The 14064-nt window shown below is 38.8% G+C and overlaps 1 protein-coding gene across 4 annotated transcripts in view; it reads right to left on the bottom strand.

The window, feature by feature from the left end:
* The window catches only part of LOC116310499 (dmX-like protein 1), a 61075-nt gene that overhangs the window by 24562 nt on the left and 22449 nt on the right, over positions 1 to 14064 (bottom strand). For all 4 annotated transcript variants that reach the window (XM_031727306.2, XM_031727307.2, XM_039621310.1 and 1 more), the window contains 12 exons: positions 12150 to 12405; positions 8762 to 8895; positions 7436 to 7622; positions 7234 to 7344; positions 6814 to 6983; positions 6006 to 6103; positions 5691 to 5856; positions 4482 to 4610; positions 4218 to 4356; positions 2260 to 3014; positions 1861 to 1959; positions 1368 to 1535 (listed from right to left, as the gene is read on the bottom strand). In XM_031727306.2, coding sequence (XP_031583166.1) covers positions 1368 to 1535; positions 1861 to 1959; positions 2260 to 3014; positions 4218 to 4356; positions 4482 to 4610; positions 5691 to 5856; positions 6006 to 6103; positions 6814 to 6983; positions 7234 to 7344; positions 7436 to 7622; positions 8762 to 8895; positions 12150 to 12405 — 2412 coding nt within the window. The remainder of the gene's footprint in view (positions 1 to 1367; positions 1536 to 1860; positions 1960 to 2259; positions 3015 to 4217; positions 4357 to 4481; positions 4611 to 5690; positions 5857 to 6005; positions 6104 to 6813; positions 6984 to 7233; positions 7345 to 7435; positions 7623 to 8761; positions 8896 to 12149; positions 12406 to 14064) is intronic.

The following is a 14064-nucleotide window of genomic DNA, read 5'->3' as shown; positions in this document are numbered from 1 at the left end:
ATGGATTCAACTTTCTTATTTCTTTCTTTAGGATGAAGAAAGAAAGACAGCTCACAAAAAGAACAAGGAACAGAGGGGAGCTGCTTTGAACCTTTGACAGCACAGCCTTTTCTGTAGCTATAATGACAAGATGAGCCAACTCCTGGAAATGTCATACATGATTTCTACATACATTTTGTGTGAATGACAGTTAATGAGCAAAAAAAGAAAGCTTTGGCACTGGAGGGGTGTCTGGTTCTTTATGTATCTACCAAATTCCTGAATATGACTCTGTGTGTGTAAGAATACCACAGACTTATGTTCGTCACTCTTGATGAATCACATTCAGCTGTCACCATCTTAACAAAAGCTCTGCACCCTGACTGAAGTCAAGGCAAAAGCAAAAATGAAAAAATTTCCTTGACAGCAAAGTTTAAATTTGACAACCATGGGAGCAGAGCTGGTACAAAATAATCCAATTTTACCTCAAATCAAAATAGAAAGGACTTCCAGTGCCCATCGCTTGTGCTAACATTTAAGAGCACTGTTCCCATGTTGGCTCATTGAATTGTTTACCTCCTAAAATTTGACTCTCTAATCGCCAGCCTAAGGCACGACCCTCCCTTAGGAGCTCCAGGAATCAGCACAGCCTGTCAGCCTATTGCTGGCAGTGTGCAGACAGTTGCCTGGGCACAACAACGAGGTCTGTGCATGCGTGTGGTGGTGTGTGCTAACACAAGCTATTCAGATGGCTTCATGTTCCATCTATCATGTGTACTCTTTGACTCATCTGCCCAGTATCATTCCCTTCAAAGAGAATATGCTTCAGTTAAATTAAGTGGAAGCTCTGGGTGGCTCATACTGCCCAGAATACTTCACTGTCTGTAGTGAAAAAGACCTGCTTTAAATATGACGCAGTATTCAAGTATTGTAAGACAACAGAGTGGCCATAAAGAGAGCACTGTCATAATTAATTATTCTTGACTTGCTGTTTAAGACTGAATTAATAATACTATAAATTACTGCAAGTAGCCTCTTTGAAAAAACAAAACAAAACTACAAACTAAGAAACAATAAGAAACATGGCAGTGTTAGCAAACTTTAAAGCTATAGGCATCACTTTTGTCACTTTTAAATCCACAAAGACCAACACTAGTAATCAATGAGCAAAAAACTGTTTTATGTTTAATTCTAAACATGCTGATAAACGCAAAATCAAAGAGAAAAGCATGAGAAAATCTTCCTCTGAGTCACCTGAATTATAAGGTGATTCCCAACATTACTATTGTTAATTCATTCACTGACAAAACAGCTCCCACTGAAAAGAAAAGTAGCCATGCTCCGTCTATCAGTCGTCTTCTGTTTCAATCTGTGAACATTTTAATTACCTGGTGAGATTCTTGAAGCAGCAGTATGAGCTCCATGCGTACAGAGGCCAGACCTCCTCCGTGTGAGCCGTGCAAGCTGCAGTAACTCAGAAACATCCTCAGTAAGGGCTGGTTACTCTGCAGCCAGTGTCTCCTGCTCCTGTGGCTGTCACCACGGGGGCTCCCAGGCTGACAAAAACATTCAGACTTCATTAGTTTTATAGACCGTCATTCAGCATTTCTGTAAATCCACCCAGCTGGGTAGGGCTCAAACAAAAAGCAGCATGTTTTGAAATGGTATATATTAACCTGCTCTATCAACAATGGAGGAAAAAAAAAAAAAGTAGTGGGTTTTCTAAAGTAATTTGTAAGCACACAGTAGGTGCATTGTGCAAGTATATATAATTGGGTATGCATGTCTGACAAACAGAGATAATATTTCTTCAAAGTACGTCATTAGACACTGGTGCTGTTTTAATTTTAATATAGCAAGCAGCCAGCTATCAACACCCACCTGCTCCTCCTCCACTAACCCAGAAACAGGGACATCACCCTGGACCGACAGCTCTGGCAGGCAAGGCTTATAGCTGCAGCAATGCTGGAGAGCCACCACCTGGGGGGAAAAGAAACAAAAACAAAACAAAACAGAATCCGATCTTAAAAATCAATTAATCAACAAGGCGTTCCTCATCCATGAAATGTAACATTTATATGCACACAGACAAGATGTTCAATAATCATAAAGGCAAGAAGGAGATGCGTGGGCATTATGTAAATTACAAAAGTTTTATTGTGTGGCTTCAAGTCTGCAGAAAGACTTGTTATATAACACAAATGAATGAATAAATACATTTAAAAAAAAAAGAAAAAATTTGACCTCAAAGTTTGCAAAGATGTTGAAATATGTCAGTACCTCTCTTTCTAACCACAGGCAGAGCTGGTAACGTAGCTTCCCTCCATCCAATTCGTACCCTGTTGACAGTGTCCGGAGCTCATTGGTCATAATCTTCAAGCACGCTGCAAATTTCAGTTGAGTCACCAGGATGTCATCAGACGGTTCAATGTAATCATTGCTGTCCTCGCTCTCCTCACCCAGAGACACTGGTTCGTGGAACACACTACCACTGCCACTCTTGGCATTTTTAGTTTCTTCTTCTTCATCCTCATCATTGTCTTCATCATCTTTGTCGCTATCCCATTTCAGCTCTAGGGGCTCATCTGGAACTACCACTGACGGCTGGCTCCAATCGAAACTTAACACTGAATCCGACCGGCTGTTTGATAAGCTGTTGCCATCTGACTCGTAGCCATTCAGAGCTGACTGAGACCAATCCGGGTCTGATGCTTGTCCGTTCCTACTCCCAACACTGAGCTCAGCACTGTTGCCTGTATCATCCTGGGGTCTAGAATGCTTGCGGACTTTGGGCATCTGGGAGAGGACTTCGAGTGCCAGCATAGGGCACCCTGCATGCAGATGTGCATATGCGGCTGTAAAAAACAGTCTCCTCTCATCCAGGCTGATGGAGTCAGCTCTGCGAGCCTCAGCAGTCAGACCAACTTTAGCCTTGTTTGATGAGCCAAAATGCCGGCGAAGGAGGAGTGGGTGAGTACGCAGGTAGGTGTAGAAGTTGAAAACCTCAGGGTTACACACCGACACAGAAGAGGTACCTGCCACAGATAGAAAGTGAGACAAAACAGTTTCACCCATTTCTGTGGCGAGAACTAGCAACAATACCTGCAAAGACAAGCTGTGATATTAGATGAAAACAAAATAAAACTATAACTGACCTAACTGAATCACTGCCAAACCTTCAGACAACTTCATGTATGCACTTATGAGAGAACTAATTACTGACGAAACTACCTTATCTTGTCACTCAAATGCAAATACAAGATGTAGATGGAAGCTCAGAAACTGACAGTTAAATTAGAGGTGAAGCATCATGTTCACTCATTTTCATTGAGGTATAAAAATGTCAGAGGACCTGACAGCAGAAGTGTCTACAGAGTTTAAGAACCATTTTGAAGTTTTTATAAGCTGTGTTACCTTTGCTAGAACCATACTAAGCATGCTCTGAGAAGCATCATTTACCAAACACGTGTCACAGAATTTTAATGTGGGACTGGTTGGGCCCTTAAGTCAAAGTGAGGTTCACTTTAAGTTCATTTCTTCATCCATTCTTAATTCATGCTGGTTAAAATTTCTTTTAATAAATTGAGCTCTGTGGTCAGAAGGCTTCCTTGCGCAATTTCAGCTCACTCAACGAACCAAAAATAGTTGCAAGGTTGTGAATGAGGACTTGACCTTAGTGTGTATTACAATCTGCAGCACTTCCAGTCTACCTCGTGTTATTACCTGCCAACCTATATTGGACAGCCCTTTGATATTCTGACAACACAGGCTATATCAAACAGAAATTTACAACAAAAAATAATTTTTTTGACAGGCAGATTTTGGCTGAATTACATTTTTCCATTCATAAATAAAATGTCCCTTGAAACAACTGTTCTCTTAATATTTTAAAAGAGTGGTAAGATAAAAATCAGAAAACTGGATTGGATTCCTATATTATACTGAAATATATCTGAGAAACTTCTTTTAGAAAAGCTAAAGTTCACTGTTGACAGCTATTAAAACAAATATGGTCAGAACTGATGGTATGTGTATGAACCTAAATTTTCACTATGCTCTATTTTCTTGATTCTTCTCATACTTATGTACAATTTGTTTCTTAATTAGCTAAAAAAAGGAAAAAGATTGTAGTAATGTGAAACAGACAGTGAAACCAAGTGTAACAGAACTATTGTTACAAGTATATTTTTTAATGGATTTTTTCTAGTTAAAGAACATAAAGAGCACAGCAGACCTACCAGTGTCATATCGGTTCTCAGCAGACCCAGATCTGGCAATGTTAGCTTTTTGTTCGAGTAGAGTATCCAAGGCTCTGCTGTAGTCCTCCAGGACCCAGTAAGCCATGCTCCGCAGAAATGGGTCCTGGTGTGCCGGAATCTGAAATTCATGAACTAATTACAACGGCTCATCTTGGGTTTCTTCATGTTATGGATTCAAACATTTGGTATTTTGCTCAAATTATACACTTAAAACTGAAAAAACAACTTTTGGTGTCTGCACACCTGTTTGTCTTGTCCTAAAACATGTCTCTGGAGGATCTTTTTGTAGGTGGATGCCGTCTCAAACTCAGACTCATACAACCTTGAGATGACCAAGGCTAGCTGGAGGTCCTGCATTTTCTCTATACACACCTAGAGGACGACAAAGAAGCCAGGTATTTTTTAGCAGTGGATTCTGTTACTGGCAAGACTGAGTGAGGTAGAGCAGATAAATAATACATATGATTTGGTATGTGTTGATCATCTGAAACTGTTGTTTACCTGTCAAAATGGAAAGGAAAGGGCCAAAAATGAAAACAACAAAAGCCTGTGCTCACAGCAAAAACTGAGTGGCTAGTTCAAGTTGTTGTGGTTGCTCCCAACTGGGAAGGTGTGAGGTGCATATCAATGAGACTACCTCCCAGTCAGACAGACTTGAGCAAAGTCAATGATAGCCCTTTGCCTGAGTGGTGCTTATTTCCATAAAATGCTTAAAGGGGTTCCAGTTACTCATGCAGATGAAATAATGTGACTCACTGCTTCAGGGACTCACTAAACAGAAATAACCTTGACAAATTAAAGGTTAAACAATCGAGATGACCAGGAGCAGCTTTCTGGACATTTCTGTGGCTCACACTGATTGACGGCAATCTTTCAAACCACTATTCACAACAAACACATGTTTTCACATTAACTAACCAGCACTCTCCAAATATAATGTATGAGGCATTAAGTAGAGTCTAAAAAGGGGGTCAGAGATGCTGGTTTATGAATGAGATAACATGCAACTGATAATTCACCCAAAAAGAAGTAGCGACAGCAACACCCAAGAGTCAACTGCCAACATCAAAAATGCTTCAGAGAATTGTGCTAAAAGCTTTTGACAAAGACACCACTGTGGAAATGTATTGAGGTGTTTTAATAATACAAAGAACACCACAGAAATACTGCTGGTGTGCTCTGTTTTTGAGGAATGTGGTTTCTCTGCTTTTGAATAGATCATTAAACATTGCCCTTGACTATGAACTGTTGAAAAGAAAAAAAAAAAAGAAGAAAAAAAACAAAGCTTACAAAGTCACAGACAGTTTGCAAATGAAAAGGAGGAGCACTTGACTTAACTCATACTGCAGTAAGGTTTCTAACTGAGGTTTAGCGAGCTGAGATGCGTCGGTGGTGTTGAAGGGAATAAATATGGTTCTTGGAAACATTGTTTTATGTCTGCTTTCCACTTGCCTCCACAGCATCTTTAAGGGAGCCGGCTAGAAGGAAGAAGGCTGCTGAATGCTGGAACCGCTGCTTTCCCAGCAGAGAAAAGGCATTTTTCAATGCTGCTTTCCTCCACCGGTCCTCGCTGAAGTTGTTGTGGAAAAACTCTGTCATTTTAGCATTCTTCTGAGACCTGGGGAGAATGAGATTATGGAATGAAAGCAGAAATATTAAATTCACTGGTCTTCAGCGTTCTGACATAGCTAGCCTTGGTTAAATCTAGTAACAAATGTGATAACTGTATGTGCATTTCATATGCAAAATCATGCCAGTTTCATCTACCTGTACAGTCCCCAAACCACTGCCTTCTTTTTCAATGCAAGGTAAAATATAGCTGCATCCAGAGGATCATTATTTCTCTGAAAAGAAGCCTTGGCAACCTGACAAAATAGAAGGAAAAGTACATTCAGTCTCTACCACCGCACACCACAGCATTATCCACAGAACAAGTTGCAAATTTATGGGTCATTTTAGGGAGTAACTCAGTATGCTGCAGTTTAGAGCAACCTCAGCACAACTGTACCTCCATATACCTGAGAGTATTTCACTTATAAACTGAACACTCATGAGGAAGCAAACAGTGCTAACATACTATCTGACATCCTTCAGAGCTGTTAAGTGTGCACGTTTAAATTATGTGGATGCTTTTTTTTGAAGAAAAAAAAGACAATCCAGATAAAAGATTAATTGAATCAATTTATTGGTTAATGTTCACTCTGCAAAATCCAATCCAAAAACGATGTTACATCGTTCACTGTACATCTGTACGTTTTTGTTTTTTTCCATGGAAATGGCCATTAAACTATTACCAAAAAAGTTTCCCATTTTGTGTTTATGATCTTCAAACTAGTTTCTAATATGTATTAACATGTAGATCCCATAAATTACCAGATCATGAACTATTTGATCATTAAATCTTTAGTAAGATATTTAACATGACACACATTGATAAAAAAGCAAACACCTTTAATACACAGATTTACAACCAACTATAGTCTGAAAATTTCTACTTCAAATTAGTCAATTTACAAAAGTGGCACTGGCTCAGGGATTAGCATTTGGGATCCGACAGCTAACTTGTTCACCTCACCTTTTCAATGCATCTGCGTAACTTGTTAGTGCTGCGAAGCCACCAGCCAACACCCATTGAGCGCAGCTCAGGCCAGGTTGGCTCTCCCTTTTGCATTGCAGGTAGCATGTTCAGGAGCTCTTCCTCAGCTTCAGAGTGGAAACCCCAGGCATAGTGACATGTTGACAAGCCTGCAAAGAGAGGAAAAGGAAATTATAAATCTCTATTTGTACGAGGGGCGATGACGATGACATTACTGTGACGGAACAGTAAAAAAATTAAAACGTCAATAACTGTTGTTTCTGCCCATTCAGGAATTACAGTGATAACAGGGCTATAAAACTACAAGCAGCAAAGCAGAACTTCACAAAAGACTCAAAATCAAGAGTCATTTTTGAAGGACATTTGACATAAAAGAGTTTGAAAACAACACCACTGTACCTTGCCGTAGTAGTTGTGCTCTGTGGGCTGGAGGCAACGAAGTAGAGAGGAAAGTGTGAAGTCTGACAGCTAGCAAGAACTTCAGACCGCACTCATCCAATGTCTCTCCCCCTGCAGGTAAAAAGAATGATAACAGAGCTTATTTACCAAATTTTTATCCATCTGAAAAGTCTGTATTTATGTTATAATTTCCCTGCAGTACCTTTGCTCTTGCCCTGGCTGTCATTGAGGTCTATGCTTGTAGAAGCAATGGTGTCAGCCAATGCCATGAGAGACATCTGCTCCATACGAGTTAATCCTGGCAAACTGGAGTGGAGGAGATGGCTGGACAGAACCTGGGCGTGTTCTGGACCAAAGTATGTAGGACTGTACTGGGACAGGTCTATAACCTGGAGACAGAAAAGGTGCCAACCTGTTAAATTCACCATTTGATATTTCCAGTTTACTAAAGACAATACAGAGTTGGTCAATAATGTTACAAAACAGAATACAGCATCACTGGATTCAATTTCACAAAAGCATGATATCCTATGTGTAAATTGACTATATAAGCTTTTTCAAATGCAGTGATCTTTTTTCAAAAATCTAGAGATTAGTTGATAATGTAGATTTTTAATGCATTAATAAGGCCCATCATGAAGATTTGACTGGCCTGCTTTTTCAGGCAGGAGTAAATTTAAAATAAACCTTGAGATGCATGTCTTGGCTACCAAGAACAGACAGCCTGTTAGGAGCACTGGGACATTTCCTGCTGTAAAAAGGAGCTTTAGCCAGATGTGACACAGCAGGCAGGAATGAGCTGATGGACCTTTCAGAAAGAGTCTTATTCTCACTGCAGTGTCCCTGGTGCAAGGATGTGTGCACCAAAGATGCATATAAATGAGCAAGCATGCATGTACTCATGCGACATTCCATTGCATTCTTTTTGCAATGACAGCAAAGTTCGCCTGTTTAGACAAGTTAACTGGAGAAGTAGACAAGAAAGATGCAGGAGAGGAGGTGAAATGAATTATTTCCTCATTAATTTCACCTCCTCTCCTGCACTTGTTTCAGGTAAATAACCCGCAAAAAAAAATCTCTTTGGGAACTTGCAGGTCAGAATGATCCAGCTACCTTAGATTAGTCTGTCTTAATATGTTATAACAGCTGTTTCTTCGATACAGTTTTACGAGGCTATCATATTATATTTTGTTAGATTACAAGTTAAAATGTGTCATTTTTATATCGTACTAAAGCAAATTTCTAGAATTAATATGAATACGGTTTGCCAAAAAAAACAAGTGTTTTCAGGACTGGGTGATAATATGTCGATTATTGAGCTCACAGCAGTAAATCCTTCTGCATGAAACATCTGAGTCTGCATGTCTAAATGAACCCGGTGTCACAAAGTTGTCACAACAGCACAGAAAATCAGTTTTCTTACAAAATTAACAGTCATGTGGTTTGCATCCACTGAATGGTAGGGAGAGAGTCCCAGTTTGGATTAATGCTTCTGTAATCTATACAATGGAATACCGAAAGAGCTCACCTTATTTCCTGTTTTCTCTCGATCATTGTCCAGGGGGTCCAGATCCATCACGTTGGGTGTGTGAAACAGCTCATCATAGGCATCAGTGTGGCTGGAACCATGGCCACTATCTCCACTCACACTGCCCACTTTATCTGTAAGGAAGTGCAGGACAGAGTTAAATAACACAAGACAAGTATTTCACAAGAGGCCTGAAGAAAAGTATCCTCCTGCTGGGAAGATGGCAGATTAAAATATCAGAGCTTTAAAAAAAAAGCCCCAAAAAACAAAAACTGAATACATGCATTTGCTTTCATTCTTCTCACTTTGTATCCCCAGACAGATAATGAGGGAAAACCTGAAAGAAGTGTAGCTGTTATTCTCAGTTTCTTCACCTTAAGGCAAGGTGGTTAATAATAGTAACTGGTTTTACAATGTAAATACCATTTCTTTGTTCTTGTTTGTGTACCTGCTTTAATGCATATCTGCAGAACATTTTTGCTTTCTGACACATATGCAGGCATACTCTGAAAAAGTCACAAACATTCATTTTCAATTCAGCACTATCAAACTGTCACCACTGGTCTAGCTTTAGCTTTATGTTCAGGGCTGTTATTGCCTCCAGAGGAATAAGCCCTATTCACATGGGATTGGTATTAACAAGGGACTTTATGTGTGACCTTTAAAAATTACCCCCAAACATCTGCGTTTTATGCTGCATATTCACGTGGCATGAGCAGTCTGTGTTTCACTCAGATTTACTGACGTCTCTAGTTACCACCTGGAGACCTAATATTAATATTAATTAGTGCTGTCAAAATTAACGCGTTAACGTAGATTAAGCCGTCATCACGATTAACGCGATAAAAAAAAAAATAAAAAAAAAAATTAACGCATCTGGAGTGCAGAATGACTCAAAATCCCTGAAATGTTTCTGTCCACGCATTTTGGGCAGTTTGTCCAAGTAGTTACCTTTGCACATGCGCAAATGGGCAGTTGATCTGGTAGTGACGGGCAGCTGAACCAATCACATTGCGCAAGAAGGAATTTTCTTTTCACCGAAGCACTTGCAGCTTAAAATATCACATTGAGGCAAAGCATACGTTAGTCGGGGATGCTGCTAGGACTTTGGCTAACACGTCACCCAGCTTGCGACAAACCACTCACGGAGCATCGGGGACTCAGTAAGTCTACCTCGGACATATTGACTGACACAATTACCAAGTGAATTGCAACAAACTGCAGACCTGTTAATATCATTGAGAACACGTGCTTTACATAACTTTGGTTTCTCGTTTCAAGGACTTGAAGTGCCTCCCCAAGCGTGACAGAGAGAGAGTGGATAAATGTTTACAGAGTTTTTTATTAACATGAATGTTCAAGATGTTCAATAAACATGTTAAATGCGTATATTTTCCCTTTTTTCCCTGAGTCTGTTTGCTCATGCAAAATGAAACGCGATTAACGTAGATTAAAAATGAATGATATTTAATTGTGATTAATCAAAATTAATCCACAGTAACCCTGTGATGAATCCGATTAAAAATTGTAATTGTTTGAAAGCACTAATATATATATATTATATATTAGTGTATACTTACCTATTAGTATGTAGGTTTTTAAAAAGTTGTATTTCACAGGAGAGAACCTGTGCTAAAACTTTTCAAATTCTCTTTGAATTTAAGCAAACATTCTTTGTGTTTATTCTCCGTTTACTTCACTCAGCTTAAATATAAAGTTGAAAAAGTGTAATTGCAGCCAGGCTATTGATCAAGTAATTGTGATTAATCGCGATTAATCACAATTAATTACAGAAAATTGTGAGATTAATTAGTTAATTTTTTTAATCTATTGACAGCACTAAAATATTAATAAGGTGCCACATAACTGCCGAGCATGTTAAAAAAAAGGCAATAAGTTCTTTACAAAACGCTGCCAAGCAAGTCATCCTTCTGACTTTTGTTATTCTGATGGATTCAAGCTCGCCATCTACCTTTCATTTATTTTCATTCAACTGCCAACAGAGCATCCATAATGCTGTTTATAGAAAATATCAAAGAAATCAGTGACATCCTGATTATTAGTGGACTTATACTATCACAGAACATCTGTGTTTGATGAAGTATGTTATGTTATTAGCTGTGGAACATTTACTTTGAATCAGGTCACAGATGACTTCTGCAATAATTACATAGAGGTCCCAAGGTAAATGGAAAATGGACTGGTTCTTTTATAGCACTTTGCTATTCTACTTGAGCACTCAACGAGTTTTATACAACAAGTCTCAAATAATATTAGACTTGTATGAATAAGGCTTCAGTCTTAGTCATGAAATGCTTTCACCTGCAGAGTGCTAGGTCAACAAAGGAAAACAAAAAGGCAAAAACAGCAGCAAAAAATAGAAAAACAAAAAAGCCTAGGTTTATGCTTTTGTACCCATGGTGCAGTGTTTTCACCAAGTCTTCTTGTTCTTCTGCTTTCAGTTGCCCCCTGTCCCTTGCATCGTCTTCTGTCACACCAGCCTCCTACATCTCGTCCTTCATTACATCCATAAACCTTCTCCTTTCCTGCTGCCTGGCAGCTCCATATTTAACATCCCTTTGCCTAATATATCCACTATCCCTGCTCTGCACACATCCCAGCCATCTCAATCTTGCCTTTAACATATTTTTGCATGAGAGTTTGAGTAATTTCACTTTACCTTGTGAAATGAATTTAATACTTAATTTTTCTATGTTTTTGCAGGATTTGACTCCAAAATTAGACATTTGACATTTTACCAGTATTTAATTCATTACTGAATTTATGTACAGTGGTCCCTCGTTTTTCGTACGAGTTACGTTCTAAAAATAACCCGTGATAAGTGAAATTCGCGAAGTAGCCAGCTTTATTTTTTACAATTATTATAGATGTTTTAAGGCTGTAAAACCCCTCACTACACACTTTATACACTTTTCTCAGACAGGCATGAACATTTTCACATTTATCTCTCTTGTTTAAACACCCTCAAAGTTCAAACCTTCGTAGAAAAATAAGTCCAGTATTATAGAATGAAACCAAAGATGAAACCCTGTTTTCAGGCTACTGCAGTTGCCTTTGACGGTACAAAACATTTCGTTGACTTACAGTACAGCACTTCAGAGTCACACTGCTAGCGATCGAAGATTTACGTAAATGTGACAAGCTGAATGCATTCTGTACTGAACAGGAGACACAGCACGGAGGAGACTGAATGACAATGGTCTACAGCCGATCAGGACGCAGACGCAACGCGCTGTTTAAAAAAAAAAAAAAAAAAGCATGCAAAATTGCACAGAAAAAAATCTGCGAAACAGCTAGGCCGTGAAAGGTGAACCGCGTTATAGCGAGGGACCACTGTATTCTTAAATCACGTGCTGTATATACCCACCAGGTTTTGGTGTGTCATCATCAGCTCCTAGAAGGGCGTAAAGAGGCAGTGGAGGGATGGAGCTTATCTCTGTGTAGTCAGCGGAGGAGTTCTCTGCTTTGCTGAACATCTTCTGATCCGTGGCTGTGCTGCCCCCAACACTGATGGTTCGAGACCGCACACGTTTTTCGGGACTGGTGGAACTGTCCTGAAGTGTTACGATTTCTCCAGCAATACATTTCACGAGATGGGAGAGGATAGCTTTGGCACGGTGAACCTGAAGACAGATGAATAATGTCAACATAATAAATCTGAATACATTTCATATTTCGTTTAGCAACCATAACAAAAGCAGCTTTTGGAAATTTTCATGGCTTTTAACAGTATCGGTCCACCTTACTACAGCTTAAGCTATTGTGGAAATCAGACCGCTATTATTAAAAGTTTATTTTTAAATAAAATATTAAACAGCCCATAAATAATGCTTCTTTGGTGCTTCAAACATATTGTAGCGATACCAAATAGCAGACGCTGGCATGTACTGATTATACAGTGGGTGAAGTGACATTAGTGCAAACATTTTTACTCCGCACTTAGTTCTGTCAAGAAATGTCAAGAAACCAAACCGGAAGCTCCATTAGCTGAAGCAAGATGCAGGTAACTGGAAGCCAGCTACTTAATACTTCAATCCAATTTAGTCAAACACATCATCGACAAACGCATCCTGTGTACTCACGCAGGGGTTAAAGAGGGATCTGAAATGGCATTCAAGGTCCTTCAATTACTGAGTAATTAGATTTGACCGGAAGTTTAATACAAAATGAGCTCAGGTTTCATATCCTGCAGTTCGCTGGTCCTTTTAGCTGATGCCACACAGAGCCACTGATTAAGTAACTTACTCAATGGCTCTGATGTAATAGAGATATTGGATGAGAAATTTGATCTGTACATGACAAGTTATCTGGATATTCCACACACTAAAATGTTTTTGAGTTTTTACAAATGAAAAGACAATAAACAATTAAAAACAATTTAAAGTTTACACTGGACAGTAAGTGGGTAGTTTGCTCTGTTGTGGTTTAGTTTATAGTGACTGACTATGTTGAAATGGTGCAGTGTGGACTGTGGATTCCTTTAGGTCCCGGGTAGCAACAGAGACAGAGAGAAAGATACGCTAATCATTTCTGAACTGAAATTAATGACATAATTTTATAAGAGCAGAGTTAATGGTAGAAGAACAACGTCCAGGAAAAAAAAAAAAAAAAAAACTCTTAAAACTTTGTGTGCAAAGTCAAACTTTTATGGAAAACTTGCTTTATTGCTGTTGAATAACAGGACTTGCATCTACAGTAGAAAGTGTTAGAAATTTGAATTTAAGATGATCTTTAGTAACAATTGTAAAGATATACCATTATCCAAATTTTATAACAGATAAGAGTTGGAAAGCAGCCAAAAAGTACATGTAACATGGGTGTATATTGTAGAATGGAGTTGGCTAACCCTACAAAGACCAGAAATGTTAGACTGATGGACTTTCAACAAAGCTGTAATGTTTATCTTTCAGCTCTGCTTGTTTAAACTAAGGTCAGATTCGTATCCTAAAGTGGGGTATGCCCATTCGTATACCTTTTATTTTCATTGTAACATTGTCCAAATGGAGGTCTGTAACATAAAGATAAATCATCTGACACTGTGTGTTTAATTTCTTCCTTGATAGATACAAAAATGGAAATACTCCATCAATAATAAATCAGCTTTGGATGGCAGGAGATATGGGAAAAAAAAAATGAAAAGACAGAGATAAAGAAACGGAGGAGTTGACAGAGATGAGAAAGGGTGACCACCAACTAAAGTAAATTTGGCAAGATTATATTGTCCTAATGTTATTTTATTAAAAAAAAAAAAAAAAAATCTAACTTCAAACATAAAGATGAAC

Source organism: Oreochromis aureus, linkage group 12 (genome assembly GCF_013358895.1).
Source record: "Oreochromis aureus strain Israel breed Guangdong linkage group 12, ZZ_aureus, whole genome shotgun sequence".
Classification (NCBI taxonomy): Eukaryota; Metazoa; Chordata; class Actinopteri; order Cichliformes; family Cichlidae; genus Oreochromis; species Oreochromis aureus.
The sequence above is the reverse complement of the archived record's forward strand: the minus strand, read 5'-3'. Positions and strand labels throughout refer to the sequence as shown.